The sequence below is a fragment of the Falco rusticolus genome, chromosome 5 (assembly GCF_015220075.1).
Source record: "Falco rusticolus isolate bFalRus1 chromosome 5, bFalRus1.pri, whole genome shotgun sequence".
NCBI classification, from domain to species: Eukaryota; Metazoa; Chordata; class Aves; order Falconiformes; family Falconidae; genus Falco; species Falco rusticolus.
Genome location: NC_051191.1, coordinates 41420209 through 41446306, shown reverse-complemented (window position 1 = coordinate 41446306; position 26098 = coordinate 41420209). Strand labels below are relative to the sequence as shown.

Below are 26098 nucleotides of genomic sequence, written 5' to 3'. Positions count from 1 at the left end.
TGATCCAAGTTCAGCACAAAGAGGAGGAAGATTATTTTGGATTTCTGCATGATTTCAGTGAATGATTTACAGGGCAACCCCCCAAGTGTAGGTGAATATGGGGGGATGACTAAGAACACACAGACAAAGAGTTCATACCTCTGAAGTAGAGTGTGCTTCCATGGAAAACACTGCTATGACTATAACCTGCCTGTGTGGCAGTAATTCCAGTATACGTCAATGTATGCTACTGTGAAGAGGTATTAAGAATGTAGTTACTCTGTGCATAAACAAGTTGAAGTGTTTTTGCAACATTTTGTACTATGTGTTGAATACAAAAAGAAAAAAGTGAAACTACACTGGTACCATTCGCACAAGCATATTTATTATATAAATATTTTATAAATTACGAGATTTTAATTATAAATGTAAACACTTCTAGGAAAATAATGTTTTATATTCTTATTAATGTTTACAACTAATATAAGGCACATAGTGCAAAAATACATTTCTGATGCAGAGATCACAAAATAGTTACCTACATGTGTTATCTAAAAAGTAGCTGCTTACACTTCTGTGGTACAGTATTGTTTTTAATTAATACATATTGTTAATTCATGGCTAACTCTTCATGGGTAAAAATATGATACAGCTGCCATTTGATCTACCAATTGTACTGGCATGCAAGATAAATATTTGGTTTACAGAATGCACATTGTCAGAAAAAGCACATATAGTTATCTGGTACATAATGTATGTAGAAAATTTTATTCTGAATACCTGAGAGTGGCCCTGAAATGCATTATCTTTATATGAGTACATTTCTACAGTTCTGGACTGTAAAGTAACACAACACAACTAATCAAGAGCTAGACCGTTTTATAAACCTTGTAACTTTTTCATACACTTTTCTGAAGGAAAGAATTTTAACTAGCAGATGTTAGAACTGTATTTACAAACACTGAAAAATGAAACTGACACCACAACCACTGTGGGGCCTGATGCGGCTTCTGCCCAGCGTTTCACCAAGGTTCCTGAAAATTGTAGAATCAGAATACAAGAGGGACACAGGCTACAGCCTTTACTAATATGCCATCGGCCAGTATAAAGGAGTAAGGCATATATGGGAAGTGTTTAGTTAAATACATATTTGTGCAATCACATATTAGATGCTACGGTAAAGAGAATGCACTATTTTAACAGTACACTGGGATGAGAAGTATGGATTCAAAATTAGATTTCCAAACAATTTGTTTCCTTATTTTCTTTTCCTGTAACCACAACAAAACTAAGCCTAGACATTTAAACAGGTGCTATAGAGACTACAAAGGCTAAACCACGCTTCTCAGGGTTACTGCTAGTATTTGAGCACCACAAAGAAAATAATGAAATGGATGAGGAAAAAAATGTTTACTGACAGAGGAACACACAGGACTATAGAAACTATCTCAAGTATGTTGGTTATATGCTTTTCTGCTGTAAGTTTGTGACAGATAACTCCTAAAAGGTTTCACAAAATCTGTCATATTTGAAATTATTACCAGTCTTCTCTATATAGCAATAACTCTTTCCTTTCTATACTTTAGTACAGTTGATCAAGAACAGCAGTAGGGTGTAAATTTTATGGAATACTGCACAAAGAATTCCACTAATTAGTGGCAGGTAAAATATTACAATTATAGTACAATTCAGACTGTTACCAATGGTAGTAATCTCAGTGCAATGTACTTGCTGATACACACTGTACATTGAATGAATGCCTCCCCATTAAAACCTGAAGGTTTATGGTTGTGATTTATGCACTTACTAGCCCCAAAACAGACAACACATCCCTGAATAAACACTGAAGAAAACAGGAATTCTTAGTAGTGAGCACCGCAGTAACGACCATTACAGAGATGAAAGAATTTAAATATATATATATATACAAAGCACCTACAATTTGCACTTAAATGGCAGATGTCCCTGCTTTGATGCTCTTACCACATCAGAGTTCTCACTGTATTTGAAGCTGGAGACCAATAATTGTGTTAGGAATACATTTCCCACAAAATCCTCCACATCTTCCATATATTTTAGTACCATCCTGAGGATCAGACAGAGAACAGTCAATCAAGAAAAGTGATTGAAATCACAGCTGTACAAAAAGCTCCTGGAGGTTTGCACACAATAGGCATTTTGACATATCGTACCTACAAATACAGCATCAAATTAGCAAAATAGGCGCAGAGATCCTTTCTCAGTATCACTGTACACCTTCTTTCCCAGCTTACCACCCAATGCTGTCTTAAACTGCACATGCTTACTGTTCTTGTTCAACGGTTCTTTTGGTTTCCCACACAATCCTACCTGTAAGGATCCTCTGTAGTAGGGTATCTTTAATAAAATGGGGGGGGGGGTTGGGGTGTTGTGGTTTGGGGTTTTTTTTGAAGTATTATTAAGTATCTTCGAAACTTTTAACAAACCTGGTTACTATAACAATAGGCTCTTAAAAATCTGTAAGAGAAGGGTAAGCAGGCAGTGTTGATCTGGATTAGATTCTGGGCAGTGTGATTAAATGTGGTTTCTGCACTGCATCTGGAAGAACACTTAGATGTGTCAGAGACCTTTAACACTATTTTTGATTCACAACTAGCTTTCACTAGGAGAGTCATCACTTGCAGCTCTGGAGGTGTAATATTCAACTGAGCAGGTAAAGGAGAACAACATTGACTTACGTGGGATTTGTGTATGTCAGCAGTTGCATAGTTGCCCTGAGCAATCCACCTAACTGTACTGGATAATCTCAGACCTGTTCCAGCCAAATTAATGCTGAACTGTCCCTAACACACACAAAAAAAAAATAATAAAAAAAAAATTGGTAAGATACAGAGCTGATAAACAGAGTTCAAAACACTAAAATACTTTACATTGGCATATCTGTGCATATCATGTAGGGTATATCTAGACATTAAGTACTCAAAGGTACTAAAGGTTACCTACACTGCATTATACTCTTTTTTTGGACACAGTACAGACACCTGAATGGGTTATTCTGCAATGAGTAGTACCTGTGCATCAGCTGCTCTGTAGCATGTCTGCAGAGTCTGAACACAGAACTAACATCAGACAATTCAAATTATTTTAGCCTTCTTTCTACATATTAAATTTTAAATTACAAAAGATATGGATGTTCAACATGCAAGAATGAGGAATTTTCTGATGAGTTTCTTGGAAGACTTTTGTGTTGGTTTGGTTTTTTTTAAGTGCCTGAACATTTGGAAATAATGCGATCAGGACCTACTGCTATCCGGAAATTGGACAAATCACGTCTTTGCCATCTATTCTCAAATTTTTGCAAGTACAGTGTCCAAGCATCTTCATCTTATCTTCCATTTGTTTTTAGTATAAGAAATAACATAATTGAACATGAATGTAAGACGAGGTTCAAATAGATAAATTTATTGCTAAATTGAATGTTTTGAAATACAAACCATTCAAAACAATTTATTAATTCTAAAATTTGTGCCTATGCAAATATATACTCTGAAAACTAGCTTGAGAAGAGTCACTTCATATGAGAACAAGAAATATATCAAAGCAACAAACTGCCCTGCTTTATAAACAAACGGGTACAGAAAATTATTAAATTGCATTCACATTGAAGTGCAATATGTTGGGAAGAAGTACGATGTCCACAAAGAGCCTAATGGTCAGTATAGCCATTGCTACAAGCAGAAAACACCTCATAAAATTCACTGAAGACCCAAATTTCCATATTCAGACTTGGTTAAAATGGCCTAAATTCTGAGATCAAAGCTTTAGCAAAGATAACATTTCTGTTATGTATGGTAGCTTCTCTATTTTATTGCTTAATATTGTCATATATATCTATTTTCATATATATATATATGAATATTTGTGTGGGTATATGTATGTGTGCATGTATAAAAATACAGCATTCAGCCTTTATTCTTACGATTCACTGAAGTTCCTTCATAAAAATTCAGTCTTACATTGTTTGGTATGGCAGATTTGTTTTAAGCACTCGTATACTCAGGCTGAACTAACTTAAGTTTATACGGATAGCGTAGTGGAAGATTTCCATTTAATGGATCAAGCATCTGGAGGAAATGCATACAAACAGTGTGGAATTCTTTTCACAACTAACAGGCCCAAAGATACCATTTTGCAAAAACAAATGAGAGGTGCTATGTACAGTTATAATGACAGGTTATCAGCTGTCTGACACGTCATGCAGCATACTCAAGGTCAGGAACAGATTTGAAGGACGGAAAGCACAGGAATGGGGGCCTTTTTACTGCATTAAAACATCAGTTTCAGTACAGTTCTTAAAGATGGAAATGCATCAATGCAAAACCATGTAAGCAGAATGATTTCCCAACAGAAGCTGCAGATTACAAATAGATTTGTATTGTACTAAGCATAAAGAGTTTGCAGGTTGAAGGTATCTAATCCAACTGTTTCCTTGTCAGGGGTTAAGTCTGCCTAACTTAGGCACTTCATTTGAACCTAAATTGTATGTAAATTGTCTCTAGCTGCCCTTGAATGTGTCCACCCACACAGCCTGTCTTAAGTTTAAGCACCTAGGACAGATGGACAGCAGGAATTCACTTCCACACAAGTCTGAGCTAGTCAATCTTAACTCTCTTTATCATCAGCGAAAAGAAATATACACTTCTAGATGACCACTGACCTCATGGTAAGGTGTTTTAATAGGGTAAGATAAACTGATCTGTTTTCTAGGGAATCCCATTTCCGCTAACAGACTCCAAAGACAGCCTGGGTTGACTAGTGCGGACTAGGGCTACGTCTGCATTAGCAAGAAGGGCACTGCATGACGAGCAGGTCCCTAGAGTGGAAATGTTGGGTCAGAGAGCCCAAGGTCTATATACATTACACAGATCAGGGTTTTACTTCAGACTAACTCTCATCTAGTCCCGTAGACTGAATCCTCATTAGCAGTTAGAGTGCATTAAGATCCTTCTTCTGGAGCTCACTCTTTGATTTAGTTTCATCCAGAAGGCATCCCGTCCATGTCTTTCAAGATCACTCCATGATGTGAACCAACAGACAGTAAACTGGGACAATACGGAGATTAATTTAAAAAGCACCATCCAATCCAAACTAAAACACTAATGTAGGCACACCAATGGATATATACATTTTATATTATACTGCTAAACAGGACTGATTTCCTCTGCTAGTCTTCAAGGATATGAAGGATCAGGAGAGAAAGAGAGAAAAGAGAAGAAAAATTCTGCAAGACTGTAGAAACAGAAAGTCACTGGGAAAGAAGAAAGATTAAGAAGGTATTAGGGGAAACAAAGGATACATCATGTCCACAGGGAGGGAAAGCAATACATGAAATACATAGAAAGCTGGATATACATGCATGGACCCTAAAGGGAAAGTGTGGAGTAAACAATTTAAGGGAGAAAAGGGGGAGTGAAGGGGAGATGGTGGAACAGGATGGAGAAGAGTAAGAAAAAAACACCTCATTAATGTAGTACACAGACTAGACAGAACAGGAGACTGGTTTAGAACTTTACAGCTCCAAATCAGTCAAACAGATTTTATTTTTTCCTCTCTTACATGCACATTTCAAGGAGGTAAGAAATTAAATACCTGTGGACATCTGACAGCACTGTAGCAATCTCCAGCTGTAGCAAATGGAATTGCTCTCCCAAGTAGAGTCTGAGCAAAAAGAAAATCTGTGGCTAGAAAACAGAAAATTACTCAGCACTGAAACTGCTGCATTAAAAGTTCAGGTAAAACAGCATGAAAAGGCATTAACATCGGGGTTTTCTAGTTTGGTTGGGGGGGGGGGTGTTGTTTGTTTGGAGGGTTTTTTTGTGTGTTTTGATGTGTTGTTTTAGAACTTATGTTTTAAATATTTATTTTGGTTAATGCAATACCAGTCAAACCTACAAGCCCAGTTCTCTTCCTGAGATAAGAGGGGACTGGGAGGAGGATGGATCCGCACTTGGAGACAGCTCCAAGTGAGGTGCTTGTCAGCCACCTTGCCGCCTTGAGGCAGGGGTGGAAGTGCTGCAAGATTCCTTGCACATTTACTATGTCTGCCAAGGTCTGAGAAGGGACTAACCACAGCATAGAAGACTTTTCCAAGAAAAACATGCCAGGGGCTAAAAGGAAATGGAATAATGAGAGTAAAACCTTAGAAACTGAAGCTAGTTCACATGTAAAATATGAACTGTAAGACTCATGACACAAACTAACAAGGGGATTAGTGGTGGTTTCTCTTTTTTCTTTGAAATTCCCATTGAATTCCTAATGGAAATAAGAGTTTTGTTTGCCCCAAAATGGCCCAACGGGATCTATAAGTGGGTCAAAATGGTAATTTGATAATTATGACCATGTGCAATTTCAATAGGATGCTAAATTTGTTATAGATTTCAATAGAATGCTAAACTTGCCAAAATGCTTACTTTTAATTTGCATAGAAGCTACATCAAATCTTATTTTGCTAAAAACTGTGAAGCCAGCTGCAAGGTAATCATTTCGACAGGCACAGTCTTGCCTTCTGCTTCCGTTGAAAGGACATTCATATGGATTCTGCAGCCTAGAGAATAGCAAAAATTTAAGATTCCTTTTGACATTTTTCTATAACATAACATCATAGTGAAAAATAATTGCATTGCACTATGCCACATAAAAATACTGAACAACAGCTACTTAACAAGAAGCTCAGCTGTTAATCTTGGCTCAGCTGAAACAGTAATATGGATTGAAGCAATTTCTACTAAAGTTAAGACAGAAAATTTAGAGCAACTAACACAATTTCAGCCTGGAATTATACACATTTCTGCATATGTGTTCATAAACCTGAATAGCCCAAACAGAAAATCAAGAAAAGAATTCTACTCATCTGTTCTCACAGGAGGTAAATATCATTTTATTCTTTTATTTTGGAAGGGATAAATGCACTTCATGAAGTTGCAAAACCACTTTTATACCTGAATCCATATACTTCAGAAAAATTGTCTGCTTCACCTTTCACCAATGTCAAATATTCTTTGGGATTCTCTAAGTGCATGCCTGAGCAATAAATCTGGAAGAAAAAAACACAACCATTTAGCAAAATCTTTATTGGAAAAATATTATTTCATAAAAATATGTGCTCATAAAAACTCATAAATATTAAGATTACCTTTATTATCCTTCCCTTAACGTTAAGTAGGTATTCACCATCCTTTCTAATCCCTTTCTTAATCTGGATGTCTTTGCAGGTGGTAAGAATTTCACCTTCAAAATGAATTATCAAATCATATATTAATGTATTTCATTTATAGAAATTAGTTTTAGGACTTACTTTTGCATAACTGTGCTCCAAGCGTATTTATAGCTTTTCTGTAAGTAACCTGGGAAAACATTAACTTCAGCTGATAATTACAGCTGTCACTTACATTCTTCTTCACGGCAGATCTTTCTGGCATCTGGTTTTAAATGTGGCAGGCACAAGTCACTGGATAAGCCATTTTCAGCCATACATTCCACAGTTCTCTCCTTTACCCCCACTCCACAAGACACTGAGCACTAGATGCGGATAGTCAAGAGTTAGTTTAGAAGGGAGTAAATAATTAATATAATTATGTCAGCAAATTAGTCTTGGCATTCATTTGTGTTTAAGGCAGCTATCAAAAATGAGCTTGCACATCTGTACTCACTTTAGTCCACTTCCCCACTCTCCAGGTAGCTGCTTGTGAGCATTCTTTGATATCACATTTATAAATGTATGGGGATGGCTCTACTGGGCATTCTCGGTACACTAGAGTTCGAAGGCCACGGGCATGCTGATTTTGAACAGAATGGATTCCAACACAGTACGTGATCCTCTGCTGGTAACCAAACCCACAGCTGGCTGAGCACTAAAATAAAATCCCCAAGCACAGGCATTATTTCTGTGAAACTGAACCTTTCTGCAGCATTGCAATTCCAGATAAGTCAGCTTTGATCCTGGCTTTGGCGAAAGCCTGTAATTTGATGCGTGCCACCTCGGGGCTGTGCATTGGCATGTAGAGGTGAAGGTCTACAACAGTTATGCACGCAAAGAGATGGCAAGTCCCATGCTGCCCTTTTCTCAGAGCTCACGGAGGGTGCAGAGCAGTTCCCTCTCAGCTGCACTACACACACACATAGGTAGTGCGGATGTGTAAGGGAAACAAGGCACTGATCTGTCACTTCACTGAAATCAAGGAAAAGATTTTAGTTTACTTCAGTGAGATCAGCTTGCAAGAGATTTTCTGGGGAGCCAGCAGAGGAACCTTGCTGGTAGGGGCAACCATCCTCTAGCTGGTGTTCACAGGTCCCAGAGGGGCTACCAGAAGACTGATAACGATCTTAATCTACAAGTTAAATCTTTATCTACTTAACCTACAAAAAATCTACAATAATGATGGCTGATTGGAAGGTTCAATGTGGAGAAAGTTTATACATCCACATTCAGGTGAAAATACTTCGGGTTGTTTTTTTTTCTCTCTACACACATGATGTACATTTTACAGCAATAGAATGTTCTTAAACATAAAATTATATAAAAGATGTGAGAGCGGTATAATTAGTTTACCTGTGACAGTTCTGCTGTAAGCACAACATATTTAGAGGGAGCTATCCTGCATTTTTTCGTTGATGGAGGCTTTGTGGCAGAATCACAGAAGCTTTCATCCACTTGGATCTGGTGTTCATCCACACACTTAACCTTCTGGTATATTTCCTTTTTTCTGTATGATGCTGAGCACTGAGAGCAAGAAAAACAGTCACAGGTTTTGTACTTAAACTAGCCATTTACACAACAAAGTTATTGACTGATCACCACACACCAGTAAAACCCAGACAGCAATACCTTTTATGGCAGCTGCTATCAGTGCCAGACTAACTCACTGAATAAAAATCCTTTACTTTGTTTTCAAGGTTCAGGTACCTCTAATCAGCTGAAAAACCAAGAGCATTTAGTGACATGACCTTGTTAACTGTTGGGTGGGAGAGGGGAGAAAATGAAAACATCAGGCCAACATGATCGGTTGAGTGTAAAAGGGTACGAAGAGGGTAAAGAACCAAAAAAGGTATTTCAGTGAAAAATGAAAGGAATAAGTTGGTCTTGAAAACAAAATAAGAGTTCCTGGAAGCATGTACATGATATTATACTGATAAAAGAAAAGAAAACATAACAAAACCACCTGTTAATGAAGGCAGTGGCAGCTTTGGGCAGCAGTATCTGTTGAGCCTTTGCCCTTTGAGTGTCCTCAGACCTCTCCCCATGGCAAGCTGGTAGGATGGGAGGGTCATCATAGTTCTGCCAGGACAGAATGAGAACCTTGCTGCCTTCAGAATCCAGAAAAGTGGAGGTACAGGCTAAGTAATACATATCAACAGCATGTCCTCAGCTATGATGCCTCAACCAACCTGTTTGAACTTGATGTGAGAAAGAAGGAAGGCTTGAATACATGAACTCTAGTCTCAGCAGAGGCAATAATCAATACCACCACCTACTACAGTCAGACCAAAACCTAACTTCAGAGTGATTTGGACCCAATAGCAGTCAATTAGAAGAGTCATCAGGGTCTGACACATAGGTCAAGAATACTGTTCAAATTTTATTATTATTGACTCAAAGAAGCAACTTGAAGTAAAAAGAACAGGTGCTGTATAGTAAAACAGCTCTGCCAGAAGAAACCTCTAACTTTATCAAGCTGGATCCTCAAAACCTCAGAGGATGGAGACTGTACGAATTCCCCGGGCAGTCTGTTTCACTGCCTGACTTGTCCTCCTGGAGAAGAATATCCATTTTTCATCCATATATCCATTTTCATCATAATATCCAGTTTGAACCTTTCTGGCTTCACCTTACTCCTGTTGCTTCTTGCCATCCCACCATAGGATACTGTGGTGAGCCTGGCTTGATCTTCTTGGTTAACATCTTTGCTGTTACTAGAAGGCTACTGCTAGATCTGCCCAAAGCCGTCTCTTCTCCAGGCTGAGGAAACACAGATCCTCCAGCCTCTCCTCACCTGGCAAGTGCTTCAGCTCCCAGCCTACTTGGAGATCCTTTGCTGAATATACTCTGGTTTGTCAATCTCTTTCTTGCACTGGGGAACCAAAACTGGATGTAGAAGCTAGATATGATCTAGTAAGTGCTGAGAAACAGAGGGCAATGATCACTGCCCTTGATCTACTGGCTGCACCCCTGTTTGTGCAGCCCAGGAAGCTGCTGGCTGCCCTTGCTGCCAGGGCACAGGGCTGGCCCACACGCAGCTGCTCACCGGGGCCACAGGCTGTCCATTCCCAGCCTGGGCTGCCGCAGGAGTGCCTGCTTCCCAGGGGTAGCGCTTCCCATTTGTCCTCATTGCATCTAATGAAGTTCCTGTGGACCCATTCCTACTGTATATCTGGGTCCTCTGGATGGCAGCTCTGCCCTCTGGCATAGTAAATAGACTCCCCAGTTTAGCATCATCTGCAAAGTTGATGAGCAAGGAACTGAACCCCAGGGAACTGCTCTGCAGATTTCACTAAGCACACTATTGAAAAGAGCTGCAAAATATACACCTGGGTTTGCAAACTTCATTTGACCCGAAAGCTCTAAACATAAAGACACCCAGCTAAACCATCATTCAGATGAAAAGCTTTAGCTTTTTATTCTTTTCACACGAGCAACAGATTAATAGCCAAAACAATCAATAATACCATGTTATTGATGTGGAAAAACAACAACCTTATCACATCTGAGCAACAGCCTGTCAGCAGTCTTTGTAGTGGGGAGGTTTCTGAGGGAAAAAAAAAAATCTGACAAAAAATATCACTTGCATTAGGTAGAGGTAAGGTCATAAGACCTAAGGATAAATTTAAGCATTGACTCATGATTAGGGCAGCAAGTGCTTATAACCTCCCAATCTTCCTGAGCGATTGCCTTCTTTCTTGAAAAGGTGAGGTGACAAAGACGATTGCAGGAAACCAGAGACAGCAACTAGACTAAACCAGCGAGAGGTGCACCTACCCATCCAGAAGATCTACAAGAGGTTGTGGCCCAGCAGCAGAAGCCATACCTGCATTAAGCCTCTAAGAAACCCCGTCACTCAGAGAATGAAAATGTTGTAAGGACTTGCACCAGGGGATGGAGCCTGAACGTGGTCTGCTAGTGGGACTTACAGAAATCTTTTAACAGCATGGAGCAGCAGCTCAGAATATTGGACACATAAGGAATAACCCAGTCATGAGGTAATGGGGACAGGCAGAAGAGTTCTTTTCATCATGCTTTATACACTAGCCTTGCAGACATTCTTCTCTTTAGTATAAAAATGCATATTTGGTGGGAGAATGCTGGCAGCTGCTGGCAGCCAGCCTCCCAGCTGCACGCTGAAGAAATGCTAGATCTGGAAATTTCTCTGCTATGCTGTGACCGGTGAGGCAAGGAAATGACTCACAAGCGCTCAGAGCGGAGACAGCTGCGCAAAATATTGCGAGTTCGGTGGATGATGTACTGCACCAGGAGCGGAATACAGATGGACAGACACTTGAACTACTATTAATACTAGATGTACTATATACATACAGATGTATATATACATACACGCATATATACGCAGGGCTATATATGAGTCTAGTGAAAGAAGGGAACTATATGCAGGAATTTCAAGCAAGCAGCAATATCCAGGTGGAAGAAGTTATGAACTAGGCCAGAAGAGGTAGTGAAACACAATGCATTTGTAGTGGAGTGCTCCAAATACCCAGCTGGAGTATACAAATGTTTGAAGGAAAGGAAAATTCACCCTCATTCTCTGAAAGTGTGTATTTGTGCTAAAAGGACATTCTACACAACTTCCACTAATTCCTGATCTTAACAGCTTCATATGAGAAGAGAACACTTCAAAGAAACATGCCAGCTTTCCCTCAGTATAGCTTAACAGAGGAATATATGTATGTCTGGACTGCATTAATATAATCCAGGTTTTGCAGAGCACCAACAAATGACATATATTAACAGTAGTCACTTCCACGGGATCGTGTCCCTGAGACTTTAGAGCCTTCATATTCAGAGTTGCAGGGGGATTTCCCTAGGAAATTGAACAGCACAGATTATTAAGATGCCACAAATGCACAAACTGGGTTTTTGTTTAATGTTACAGTAAGAGACAAACTCTTCCGTATACCGTTTCAGGTATTATGCATAGTTTTTGGTCTCCTCTCTCCCTCTCTCTTTATGTATGTTTGTATGTTTGCATACATGGATACAAAAGTTTGTAACTTTTTAGCATGTGGAAAACAGTCATCACATCTTTAAGAATTACAGCTCCCTCCTGAAGGTATCTTTAGATTTTTCTTAAATATGAAAATGTGTGTTTGGGAGAATGCTGAGTTTTGTTTTGTTTCTTATCTTTTCTGGTAAGACCTTCACACAGAACTTCTTGAAAACCCTGTTGTCTAAAGGTTTTACCTCCAAGGTTTTTACTTCCAGCTGACATTTCACTTCTAGTCTTAAGAAGTGATTTTTTAAAAATGATATTTAGTAATGAGGTTTTATTAGACACTTTATGCTCTATGTAAATAACTCTGTATTCAAATTAGAGTTCTGTCAATAGGGACCTGCTCAGAGCTCTGCCAGAGCTTTTGTCTACCACAGTAAACAAGCAAATCCTGTATAAGAGAGTAAACAAAGCCTTTGACATTTTTTGTCACTCTTTTTAGTTTTGCAAGCCTGACCTTCCAAATATTGAACATGGTCACTTGTTATTCTGCAACGTAACAGCTATTAGAAATGTATCCAAATGTGAAAAGGAAAACAAGAAAAATATGACATCATTCAGTTACTTCATACAAGTTGAAAGCCTTACTTACATCTTCCCATTCATCTACCAGCCACTGGTACTGCATGCAGGCAGGCAGCCAGCAATGCCTCTTGCTAGCAGGCCGGGTATCACGGTTACACATTGCATCACTCACTTGACCCAGATCCTTCAGCTGACAGTAGATGTCCCTTTGCTGAATCCCCACTCCACAGGATACAGAACACTGAAATGGATCAAAATTTGTCACATCAGTGTGAAAAGAGACAGTCCCAGGAAGGTGGTACAGTTACCATTATTACAAGTTCTTAGGATATTACTTAAAATACACCTCACAGCCCCTACCATACTAGTGTTTCATTATATCTGAAGAAATATATGTTGAAAATGTAAAACTACAATTGCAATAAAAAATTGCAAGAAATATGGAAAACAAATACATCAGAGTTACCTAGACTGATCTTCCTACTTTTAATTCACAGGAGGAGCGATCACTATAGGCGTATGCAAAGAAAAAGCTTATATTTTTTGCGAGATCAAACAGTTTAATTTCTGAGTTTACATTATTCCTTTATTAGAGACTGACAGCCTCGTCTGTTATTTTGAAATGCAAATATTAAAATCAAAGAAAAAATCTCAGTATTTCAGGTTCGAAAAATCTTGCAAATGATGCAGTATTTTGAGGATACTTCTCTTTCTTTTGCAGGTGGTACTAAGTATTTTGAATCCTGAGGCGCTTAAAAAGGTTCAAATCCTTCTTGCCACATGCCTCTTTTCCTCCATCCCAGCCAAAGGTCCGTCACTACAACACTAAGGTTTGTGGAAATAGACAGCCCCCTTTTCCCCCAGCTAGAAGGTCCCAAAACCTGCCTGAAGACTCAAGGCTGAGCATAAAGTAGATATTGCTCTATGAAGTGTGGTCAGATTGTGGAGAGCGGTAATGTGTCTTTATGAACGTGGGGAATTCTATTTTGAAAGAGCGAGTGAAATGCAAAATATTGGATGCACTCAGTTCCACGCAGCTTCACAACAAGGTGAGAGATGTTTTACAAGACTAAACCAGGAAAAAGACCAGTATTTGTGACTACAAGCCCTTTTTCTCATCCTTTCTTCACAAACCTGGCTTCACTTCAGTAATTCATATGACAGCAATTATTGTGATATTAAATTCATCACTGAAGAAGTAAACTTTAAAAATTTACTGTTATTTTTGAATTTACAAGGTAAGCTGAGGAAAGTCCTAGAGTACCCGTCCAGTCCAAGATTCAGATTACCAAATACTTCCAGTTTTCACTGATAATTACTTTTAATTACTCTTAACAGAAAGAAAAAGGAAATATAATGAACTACTGTAGATTTCATTGTGATGTGCATATTAAAAAACCCTTCCTGACAAATTTTTCCATTGAAGCAGTGTGGCATAAATATGACCTCGTCCTGTGCTCTCATAGAGAACATTCTAGCAGATTTTACATACCTCTTTCCATCTGCTGGCCTTCCAAGCAGGACATCTTCCAGCTCTACATATTTTGTATGTTCGTGGCTTTTTCAAATGTCTGCAGTTTCGTTCCTCTATTTTAGCTTGGAAACTATTAAAACAATGCACATCACGAAACTTCAAACCTTTTCCACAGGAAACAGAACACTGAAAAGAGAAGTGTATTTCATTACTGTACTAAAAATCTCAAAGTAATAAGAAAACCAGAAAAAGCTGTGGCCTCACCCAAAATGGACTCTATGATTATTAGAATAAGCTTCTGTGTTATGACACATCTACTGTATGTATCTGACATTTCTGTGTAAGCTCTCTCATACAGAGCATTACTGACAGATGCCAAACATCTCTCGTCTTGCTCATTCATTGACGTCATCATTAACAAACACCTGAGCTCAGCCACCCATATCCATGCAGCAGACAGATAATACGACCTCACAAGAACATGCTCTAGCAGCCTTCTGTTTCCAGTATGTACATTGCTATTTTCATGTAAGCATGATGCTTATCAAAAGCATTAAAGAAAAGAAAACGCAAAATTGTGGGTATGCATGTTTTCAGCTATTAGCCTACAAAGTCTGCTCTGACACCTCCTTTCCATGAGCTTTGGGTGTCTTGCTGTATGTGGCAAAAAGGCAAGAGAAGAGGTAAGACACTATAGGTTATGGTGCAGTCCTTGGAGGCATGGCCTTGCCCTACCACCCTGGTATACTATATCCTAGGAACTTTCTGGAGGAAACACAACTTTCTGGAGCTCTAGGACTGACTGACCTCTCTCCCATGTAAAACCAGCGGGGCTGCAGATGGGTTTTGTGACACCCACGCTGGCAGTACACATGATTAGAGCGTGTCTGACTGATCAGTCCCTTCTGCAGAAAGGGCCATTCCTCTGCTAGATTGCTGGACTGCTGTGAGACTTTAGTGAGGCTTGATTTTAATTCTTCAGATTAGGGCTGTCCTATTTGCCTGCAAAGCAGAGCTGCAGGTCCTAGGGAACTTCCAGTCAAAGAAGGAACATCTGAAGCACTTCCCAATTAGGTGGCTACACAGCAGACTTATCTCAGACCACAAGAATTGTGAATGTAAGCATTTAAGTATTTCTTTATTTTTTTTAATCTTGTAATTGTCCTATTTCACACCATCCTATCAAAAAGTTTTGATCAATGGAGAAAATTCCCTTCCTGGAAAAAGAACATCCTTAATTTGTTCTAGGATTTCCTCCATACCTTACTTTACGCTTGGACAAATATTTCCTACACAATCAGGTAGAGAATTAATATTAAAATAAAAATTTAATTTCTAAGTGGATGTGAAAAAAAAGGACTTAAATCTAAATTTACATCATCATCTATGTCACTAGCATTACATGCTAACTTAACCAAGCACTTTTAAAATACATATATCTTCTATTTTCAGAAAATGAGGTTCATAAAGCTTTCAGTACAAAACCTGGCCTGAGAACAACAGCTGGAGAAAAGTTTTCAAAATACAGAACAAGCAACTATAATAAATTAACCTGCTAGGTAAGAAACATTTTTTGCAATAACAATAACTACCCTTTGTTAAACAAAATCTCAGCTGACTCACTTGTCCTCAATACCACAAGGATTCCTATGTGTCCCTAAAGATTTATATGCGTATCTTAAAGTTTTATTTGAAACTGCTCATGCATTTAATATTTGCAGAATAAAGCAATAAATTTAATTTATCCCACAATACAATGGATAGCATGTTTCTCTTATGCAACTATAATTATATTTGCAAAAAGATCAGACTAGTAATTTGGCCACAACTTGCCTTTTACATGTCTGCTATATAATTCCAGCAAATAAGAACGTTTGCTTCTAAATTAAATCATTTTGCTCTCAGCAAAACCTTTCAATTTCTCATTTTAAAATATTATTCATGCATTTTTACAATTTCTGTTTCATTAATTTAGAAACTACTATAAGATAGGAAAATAACAAAAATTACCTGAAACTTTTATGTATGAATAACGTAGGTCAGAAAACTTAAAACTCTGCACTATATCATTAGAAAAGCCTTTCAGAAAACTCAGCTCTGAACTCAGAGGATTTAATTATGAAAGCAGGCAAGATAAAATGTATACATGAAAATTAAAATACTGATATTATCTTGATAATTGATTCTACTCTCACTTAAAGCTTTTTTTTCAGGAAATTCAATCATAAAGTGCAGACATAAAGGACCCCCAAAACCTTAAGATTCTTCCTTTTTATACTTCAGTAGTGTGTAAGTGCAGCACAGAGTTACTTAACCCCCTCCTGTGATGTGTTAGGAAAACACCGCATATCCCTCCGTCCTCAATGGCTTTCCTCTGGGAAGCACAAATTAGGCTCTGGAGGGCCATCAGAGACCTCCTAGTGTCTACGAGGACAGCATTCCAGCCCGAGAGCTGCAGCCGAAGCAGGTGGCCTAAGAGGTCTCCACGTCAGGAGGTGAGGCTACCACAGCATAGAATAATCTCTCTAATTTCTCATTACCCTCAACATTAAGCCTTAATATATATACTTTTCAGTATATATACACACATATTTGTTTATACAGCTTGTGCAGGTATCTCTTACTCAACAAAAATGAGATTTATTGTACAGGGCTAATGGCTGCTAATAACAATAGAATATGCAAAGAAATCTCTTATCCTGCATCTCAGTCTTTTAAAGATCTTCCAAAAACATCTCTACCCACCAGATACAACATTGCATGTTCGCTTCCACAAAGGTTAAAATTGGGTCTGGGTTGGGCTATTTTTTTTTTTTTCCCTTTTTTTTTAAAAAAAATAAATTGGTCCGAACTCAACTGAGTTACATTTCTTTCTTATTTAAATGGCTTAATTTAATCTTTATAATTACTGTTCTTTCTTCTAAAGAAAGAAATTGAAGATGTGTGTTAAGCTAGCCTATTATAAGAACTTTTTAGTAGTTACAGAGCAATGCTTGTATAAAGAGATTATTTGCAGTTCTCTTTCATAAAGATGTTCTACTGAATTTTATAATTAGAGTACATTTATACAGGAATTAATAGAATCCACCTTTGTTTTTAATCGTATCAGATGGGAAGCTGAAGCGGGAGCTCAGAAAGGAAAATTCCATTTTGGATGTTAAGAATAACAGAGGCTTTACGAACAGTTATTTCTAACACTACTTAAACTTTCTTTCACTCAAATACTGTTTAGCTTTGATGACTTGAAGCTAGCTGAAACCTAATGTTATCTTAACATTAAATGCAGAAACATAAATGAAAGATACCTAAAATCTGTAAGTAGAAATTATTTAAAAATATTTCTGTATTTTAGAAAATCATTTAAATATAAGGAATATAACTTAACTTTCCAGTAACGTAACTTTGAATAGATAATCTGATTATATTTTTCCTTGCTATAAAAGACAATGTTACAGAATATTGCCAACTCATACCAAGAAAATATGCACATTTAAATAACTTTTTCCAAGAAGATTTTGTACTCCATGTTAATGTTATCTTTAACAACTCAAAAAACCATGTTCAGCAGGTTGAGATTACATTGAACAATCAAAAATGCATTAAAACCTTACAAACTGTAAGTTTTCCAGAAGGACTGAGACAGCATTTATGTATTTTTTTCGTTATTTTTTTATTATTATTATAAGATTTGCTATCTTATTCTTTCACTTATACTTCAAGTTACAGATCTGATCCTGCTTCCATGTATTGAAACCTCCTTTTAAATAGATCTTACACTGAAAACAGAAAACTTCACTGTGCAAGATGTAATTCACTGGCATACTAATATTATGGGTTTACAACTTAAAAAGCTCCTTTGGTATTGAACAGTCAAATTCTATGAGCATACACAGTCCTTTTACCAGGCTGGCCAGCTCAGCACTTGCCATGCCCATAAGGACAATCAGCCTCCTGGGAACAGATTTTCCTCTATTTCCACTAGCAAGTTAGAAACAGCAATTTCTTTAAAAGTATGTTGAGCACACAGCAGGTGAATGAGCCACATTACAAAACACAGTGAAGATAATATTTAGTGCAACCAAAGAAAGAGAAATTCTCCCAATTTTTTTTTTTTATTTAACACACAAAAAAGCTAATGCACTCACCCTGGATGTAGGTGATCCAGGATCATCAACAGAAAATTCAAGAGGGTATATTACTCTGTAGGTATTGTCCTACAATTGGACATATTCTGACTTCATTCCTTAGATAATAAGGAATAAAGAATAATAAAAATAGTTCTTAAAGGGATTGTTTCCTCCCGGAGTGCCTTGGCACCGGATGCAGGCAGGCTCAGGTGTGTTCTTCACCAGGCAGTCACCCACCTTCAGCAAGAGAAACAGAGACTACTCCTGCCCAGCACAGCTGCTCACTGGAGACTCCTGACAAGCAGGTAAGGGTTACCCATACCCCAGCACGGAGAATAAATACCAAAGAAAGGAAATCAAGTCCCTCAAATGCTGAATCAGAAGCTTTAATCAATATGAAGTGAGGGACACCTCTTAACTTTCCTGTAAGGGCAGAGCATAGCTCCTGCTCAGTTCTTTAAATGAAAAATACAGGTTCCATACATGATCCTTGAGTGGGACTCCCAAGTGGCTTAAGGCATCTAAATACAGCTTACAGGGAGGTGTCTGGCACTGCCCTGCACCCCCACCACCCGTGTTTTCCTTAGAGAGTGGTATATTGCACACACTGACCTAAGACACCTACCTGCCTGGCTGCCTCTCAGCTCTGCATCATCAAGAAAGCGCCGTCAAATTCCCCTGTGCTCTGGAAGCCACTTGTGTCCCTTAGTGCATCTAGCCTATGGCACATTTCTTGCAAGGCTGAATTTTGCCCTTCATAAGCCTGCGTTCCTTCTCGGAGCTCCTAACGCATTATTACCATGCCATCTGTGGAATATCATCCTCTCACTGCTTGGCTCCCAGTCTGTTCTGTCGGATGCTCCGACAGGGACCTTCCCAAGGCTTAACTCTCCTGATTGGGAAAAGCAGAACTGCACTTAACTCTCTTGCTGCTTGACCTCCTTCCACTCAAACTTGAACATGGTCAGGAACAAGGTAGTCCTTATGGCTCAATACATCTATAATGTGGCTTCAACTTGTATGACATTCCACACAACTGGAGGCTTATGGAAAGTATATTTTCCATATCTCTTTTTTGCATATTGCATGTGTAGGGAAAAAGAAATCCATAAGAACTTTAAATCTCAAAAGAAATCCAAACATTTTTTTTCAAAAAATGCAAGTTGAAAAAACCATCCCATAACCATTTTACAGAGAAATTCTAACACTTGTCTCAACATCGGCTGAAGTAATATTTCCCATATGTCAGGTTCTTTTAAAAGCATAAATCTACAGTAAAAAGCTGGACTTGATTACTATTGTTCAAAGTCATTCCATAATGTTGGTAAGTAAGATTCATCTGTTCAGGTCTTTTTCATTGTAATAAAGTTTTGTGAGGATCAGCCTGACAGAACTTCTGGTGCCTTCTGTGGCACAGACTCAGACAGGCATGCCATCATCCGTTCCTACCAAATTTAGGCTTATTTCTGCAGCTGACACACAGAGCTTCACTGAAAGCTTTTTGATTCTTTTGCTATTGTTATTATTTCACTGAAAAGTTGAAGATCTTGGATTACATGGTGGATTTTGTTCTAAATTTTCTTAGCCTTCTATTTCAAGGAAGTGTTTTCTGTAGCTTAGCTGGTAGCTCAGTGGGCTTCTGGGTACTAAAACCAGACCACTAAATGGAAAGCATACAGCAGTTTCTCTTTGCATTTGTGTTAGATATACAGGGACTTAAAATATAAACGACTTGTCTAAAAGCAGTACTGTAACTGTGCTGGTTTTGGTTGGATAGAGTTAATTGTCTCCCTAGCACCTAGTATAGTGCAAGGTCTTGGATTTTTGACTAAACCTGTGTTGATAACTTGTGGGTATTGTAGTTATTTCTGAGCAGTGCTTCCACAGTACCAACGCCTTTTCTGGTTCTCACACTGCTCCACCAGCAAGCAGTCTGGGGTGCGTAAGAGGTTTGGACGGGCCAGAACCAGGACAGCTGACCCCAACTGACCAAAGGGATATCCCAGACCACATGATGTTGTGTTCGGCAATAAAAACTGTGAGGAAGAAGAAGGGGGGCTGGGAGGGCATTCAGAGTGATGCGTTTTGTCTTCCCAAGTCCTGCTTCTTTGGAAATGGATAAACACCTGCCTGTGGATGGAAGGTAATGAATTAATTCCTTATTTTGCTTTGCTTGCTGGTGCAGCTTTTGCTTTGCCTATTAAAATGACTTCATCTTAAGCCATGAGTTTTCTCACTTTTATCCTTCTGATTCTCTCCCCCACCAGGGGGGAGTGAGTGAGCAGCGTGGGTCTTAACTGCCTACTAGGGTTAAGCCACAACAGTAGCACTAGAAAAGTAAGGTAGAAAAGGATAAAACGTATTACAAATGTTAAAAGGTATTTTCTTCCTCCTCTTTTTTTTTTCCTGCCCCCCCACCCCACCCCCCTTCAGGCACTTTTGTGACTGGAAAGAAAGCTCAGTTTGGGTTTGTTTGTTTTTTTTAAAGACAAATTTATATGATGGATCATATACAAACCTACAAGGTTAAACACAGTAGTTAGAGTTGTTTGAAGCTGCATTTTCATGATCTATTGCTTGACCCAAAAGTCTGTTTGGGATCTTTTAAAAATACATCAGAAGTAGCCTGGGACCACTACTGTAGAAGACAGTAATAAAACATTACTTTGAACATTATTTAGTTGAGTTACTTCAAATTTTTGTTTACTGTATTAGAACTAGCTCTTGTGCCTGCCTCCTCTCTGTTAGCTGCATCTCCCCAGAGGTCCTTGTGATGCTTGAACATGAAACATGAAATAGGCATTTTTCTGCTAAAAAGTACTTAAAAAGTTGTTCTTTCCTTTAAGTACATAGACTACTATGTACTACTCTCTAATTAGGTCCTTCCAAATTCTTTACTATAACAAGTACAAACATTTGTGCCATTTAACTCAAGCACTCAGAAAGGACCATGGTTACATAAGACCAAACATTCCATCATTGCTGAGAAAGAGTGGATTAAACTCCAAAAAGGTAGGTGTATGATTTACTGTTACATGTAAGTTACACCTATGTTAACTACAGAAGTGCTCTGAAGATGTTAAGTCACTTCATTAAGTATAGCTTCATTTCAAAAGTTCAGTGCTGTATCACATTCCTTTGGTGTTCATAAAATGTCTTGATTTTAAGAACCTCATTGCAGCTGCAGTCTAAGTTCACTTTGCCACTTTTTCTAAATGTGCTTTTGCAGCTACAGCCATGGAAGGGAGCAAGACTAGGCTAAGGAGGACACAAAGACTTCATCCATTCCATCGTGCTGCTCAGAATTTGGGTCAGCTATACCTGGACCATTCCTGACAGCAGTATATTAGTCTTGCCTTCAATGACAGGGGTGCTACAGACTCCCTTGCACTCATTTTTCTACTGTATGACCATCCTTACAGTTAGAACAAGTTTCTTAGGATTTAATGACGGTCCCTCTTACTGTTAATTAAGGTGGTTACTTCCCTACCCTTAGCACACCCAGAAACACTCACCTCTTTGTAACCACTGATTATGTGTCGAAAGAATACCTCATTCAGTCTGTTCTTCTATAGACTTGGTCTTGAAAAACACAGCTACCCCAGCCTTTCCTCCAAGTCTTTTACCATTCACGTTGCTGTCCTCTGAACCCTCCAACTGCCTGCATGTTTTTTACGAGGAGGCATCCAAGACTGTATGCTGTGTATCAACTGAAGCACCAGAGTTAAAACATGCCATGAGAAAAAGCACATACTCAGCAAACATATAGCCAGTACTATCATCCTTTGTTCGAGTTCTTTGCGTCCTTCTCACTCTGCAGAGTTCCAGATTGCATTTGGAAGCCAAGATCCAGAGTGAAAATTACCTTCTGCGGTAATACTTCCAGTCATACTGCAAATGTCACAGGATCTTTGAGGTAAACTAATAATAAATGTGCTTCCCCTCTTATATTTGTGAACCATATTCCCACTAGGGCTGCAATGCTACCCTTGATCCAAACACTACCTAGATGACATTCCTACCACACAATTTGACTGGATCTCTAAGCTCAGTAATTTCTTTTCCTATTATTTAAATCAAGCTAGACTGTATTTCTAATGACCACATGCACAGCCAGCTGAGCCCAGTGAGTTTCAAAAGTTCCATTTCCCTTAAGTTGATGAATTACTGCTGAGTGATGCGTACTTGTAGAAAGCTCTTAAACAGCCTCCACGTCTGCTGCAAATTCCTCCCTGTTGCCTTTGCATGAGGAAATATAGTACCCCTTGAATCTGTTTGACCTCTTCTGCATCAAAATGTGAAAGGTGAAACTAGTACTACCCATGTTTCAGCAAGATGCAACACAAACATTATCCCGAAAGCTTAGTTGCAAAAGTTCAGTCCACAGCACAGCTCTGGCTCCCATGACACTGACGGATGGTCCCCCAAGGTCAGTGACGCAGGGTAAACCTCCATATTCCTACTGCTGGACTTGTCAAACCCATTTTGCAAAGCATACCATGAGGTACTGCAGCACACGTGAAAACCAAACCAGGTACAGACAACCCAGTAATACATGGTCTAAGAACACCTCTCCAAGCCAAACAGGTAACTGTGATGTTGTAACTGTTGTTCTTTCCCAGGCTTTAGGCAGATGGAGGTAAAATATATGGATATTCTTCTGTTCAAGCTCTACAATAAAACTTCACAGGACAGGGTGCCAGTTCTATGCCACAAAAAAGGCACAATTTTTAGCTGTTGCAACTACTACTGCCTACAAAAATAGAAGGCTGGATTAGCCGTCCATGAACTTGTTATAGCTGTCTGAAGTCCTTTCCGATTCCTTGCTAAGCCTGGGTGGCCCAGGGTTCCATAACCACCTTCCCTCACCTAAATTGTTGAGAAAACTTGTTACAGCCTCTGAAATGAAGGTTTATTCCCAAATCCTTCTCCAGCCAATATAAGCAACTCTATTGCCTTGACTTGTAGGGATATTCTTATGAGTAGACATGTAGGTAGGCTCGAGCCTCAGAGCCTTTTAATTCTATCACATGAACAAAGCCATCCTCCTTCCTCTGTGACTGGATCCTCCAAAATACACCCTAGTATTTCAATTGCTTAGGGAGCATGTATGTGGCATCTACTAGGAATGTATTCCTCTTAAGGACATTCTGATTAAAACAAACACAACCACAAAAAAAGACTTAACACTTGAGTTACTTATAGCTAGATTCTGCAGATAGAACATGTTTTTGTAGTTAACATTGAGCTAAACTTCATGCAGGAAGTGTCATTTGATACTATTTTTATACAAAAATCAGTTTGCATCAAGATTACAGTACTTATGAGAACACCTCTTCTGTATTCAGATAGCTTTCAAGTGCTGGTCTCAATTAAACCTAGTTACAGCGTTACTTCAAAGTCTTCCATTTGAAGACCATTCTTCCTCCCCAAAAATTTCACTGTAATTAATTGTAATTAATAAAATCCAGTAAATTTGGAGTAGAATACATGATTTTTTTTTTTTTTAAGTGCTAAAGGTCAGTTCCCTTATTATTTTGCATGAAGGAAAATGTGCCTTTTAGAAGCTGTTCTTTTCAACACAGCAGCTCAGGAAGGATGGCCCTCAAGCAAAGTAACTGCCATTATCTTCTGCTCTCAGCAGAATGGAAATCAGAGAACAATCTACTCCAAGTATATTCATCAACAGTCAGTATCATCATCTGATACTGGAATTTCTTAACTTCACTCCTCTCAGCAAGAAAAGCAGACAGAAATCATTCTCTCTTAAGTCAGCACGTGAAGCACTTCTACATTTTTTTTTTTTCTTGGTCTGGCTGCATAACAGGCTGAGAAGTGGCACACACCAAGTTCTGACCATCCATGTTGGTTTCCCAGGGCTTCCAGGTACGTATTGTGGGTGTGAACATCCGTGCTCTCCAAAGTGTGGGTGTAGGAGACTCTGGAGTGCTCTGCAGCACTCAGAGACAGCAGCGACTCTTTTGAGGTTATCTGACCTGTCCACTGTCCATAACCATGCCTGTTCTGACAGGATTGAGTACTGTATGCTCCTTAAAAGGCAGCCTTTGTTGGATCCTTTTTAAGATAATTTTGTTTCAACTTTCACCTGAAGGATAACAGGAAACTCCTGAATAACTATTTCTAAAGCATGCTGAAGTGTATATATTTAATAGGTGGACATAAATGAAAAACCACTTACATACATAAAAAAATAGGAATAAAGAAGGAATAAAGAGGATCAAAGACAGATTTGAGGATAGATGTGGATAAGAGGAACGTAAAACTGCTACAGGAGCATGGATGTGGCATCTACTAGGAACGTATTCCTCTTAAAGACATTCTGATTAAAACAAACACAACCCAAACAAATCCTTCCATTCAACTCAGAACCATCAGGACAGATCTTGAAGGTAAGCTGATTTCATGCTTACAGAACTCAAACTCTATTGATGATGCTACAGAGGAAATTTAGACAATATTTCAAGTTGCCACCACATGGTCTGAATTTTTTTTGCCCTGTGCAGCCGGCAGCAGCAGTAACAAGGAAGACCTCTCAGCAAAACAGCAGTCTGCCTGGATGGCAGCTGAACAACCAGACTCTGCAGCTGTTGGAAAAGTCAAACCCAGAACTCCTGGAATTCCACGTAATGATTAACCACAGAATTTAGTTTATTCACTCTAGTTAGATTTGTGAATAAGTCTTTTTAACTGTGGGCAATCTCTCTGACGTTGCAAGGCACTATCCAGTACCTCAAGGTCAGCACAAACAAAACAGATGACCAGATCCTTCTTTGAAAGCCCTGTCGTGTCTTTCCCCCTGACGACGAATACCACCATTCTGCACATCGCTGTCAAAAGCCTGGCAACCTTTTTCATGCCAGCTAGAGAACGTTTGAAAAAAACATGCTGTTACCACGCTCAGCTCCTCACCTACTGTGACACTTAGCCAGGCTGCACTGTGCTATGCATTCCCAACCTGCCTACATACATCTCATAACGAGACTAAGCTTTTCCAGTCTGCAACCTCCTCTTTGTTTTACCTACATAATACACGTAGCACAATTGGATCTTCAAAGAAGCCTTTAGCTATTACAACAACACAAGAACCACCAAAACAGCTGCTAAATTATTTTTAGCAATTATAGGATTTGGCTTTTAAATTGCCTGTATCTTTAGGTCCTGGTGGATATTCAGTTATATCCAAGTCCTTTTCAAGGACGTGCTCAGATAATAATTCAGTGCCCTAAGAACTGTATTTCACATATGCTACTTCAGGTGTCCTCATTAAAAGAACCTTTTTGCTGTAAATGACAGACCATAATTTACATATTATATAACTACGCTTCCTGTATTTCCTTTTTTTATTTTTTCTAAAAATGTAGAAGTCTTATTACTCTTCATTTTCAGAAATTAATTTCCAACTTACAGGGACAACATTTTGTTTCAAGACTAAGTTCTATCTTTTTTCTTTCAAACAAAAGTTTTGTCCTGACTTGTTTGGAGATGTACTCTGCTGCTGTAGAGTGAAAATTCTTGGTGCCAGGTAAAAATCTCAAGCTTTAGGGGGACTGACAACTGATAAATAAAGCAAAAGCCTTTCATAAAAGTTCACTGTAAAGCCTAAAAAGTAGAGATCGCATAATTCAGAAAGAAAAATCTGAACCCCGGCAATATTAAAGTCTAAGTTCCATAACAAGGGCTAAAATTTGGCTCAATTTTTGGACAAGATTAAGTCA

The 26098-nt window shown here is 38.7% G+C and overlaps 1 protein-coding gene across 1 annotated transcript in view; it reads right to left on the bottom strand.

Annotated features, from left to right (window-relative positions):
- Window positions 1–426: 426 nt before the first annotated feature.
- Window positions 427–26098, bottom strand: part of ADAMTS20 (ADAM metallopeptidase with thrombospondin type 1 motif 20) — a 100773-nt gene continuing 75101 nt past the window's right edge. Inside the window, exons 29-39 of the mRNA XM_037390125.1 lie at window positions 14254–14421; window positions 12829–13002; window positions 8567–8737; window positions 7668–7868; window positions 7407–7536; window positions 7151–7245; window positions 6957–7051; window positions 6429–6562; window positions 5608–5699; window positions 2697–2801; window positions 427–2065 (exon numbers count right to left, since the gene is read on the bottom strand). Of these exons, the coding sequence (XP_037246022.1) occupies window positions 1976–2065; window positions 2697–2801; window positions 5608–5699; window positions 6429–6562; window positions 6957–7051; window positions 7151–7245; window positions 7407–7536; window positions 7668–7868; window positions 8567–8737; window positions 12829–13002; window positions 14254–14421 (1455 nt within the window). The 3' untranslated portion in view covers window positions 427–1975. The remainder of the gene's footprint in view (window positions 2066–2696; window positions 2802–5607; window positions 5700–6428; window positions 6563–6956; window positions 7052–7150; window positions 7246–7406; window positions 7537–7667; window positions 7869–8566; window positions 8738–12828; window positions 13003–14253; window positions 14422–26098) is intronic.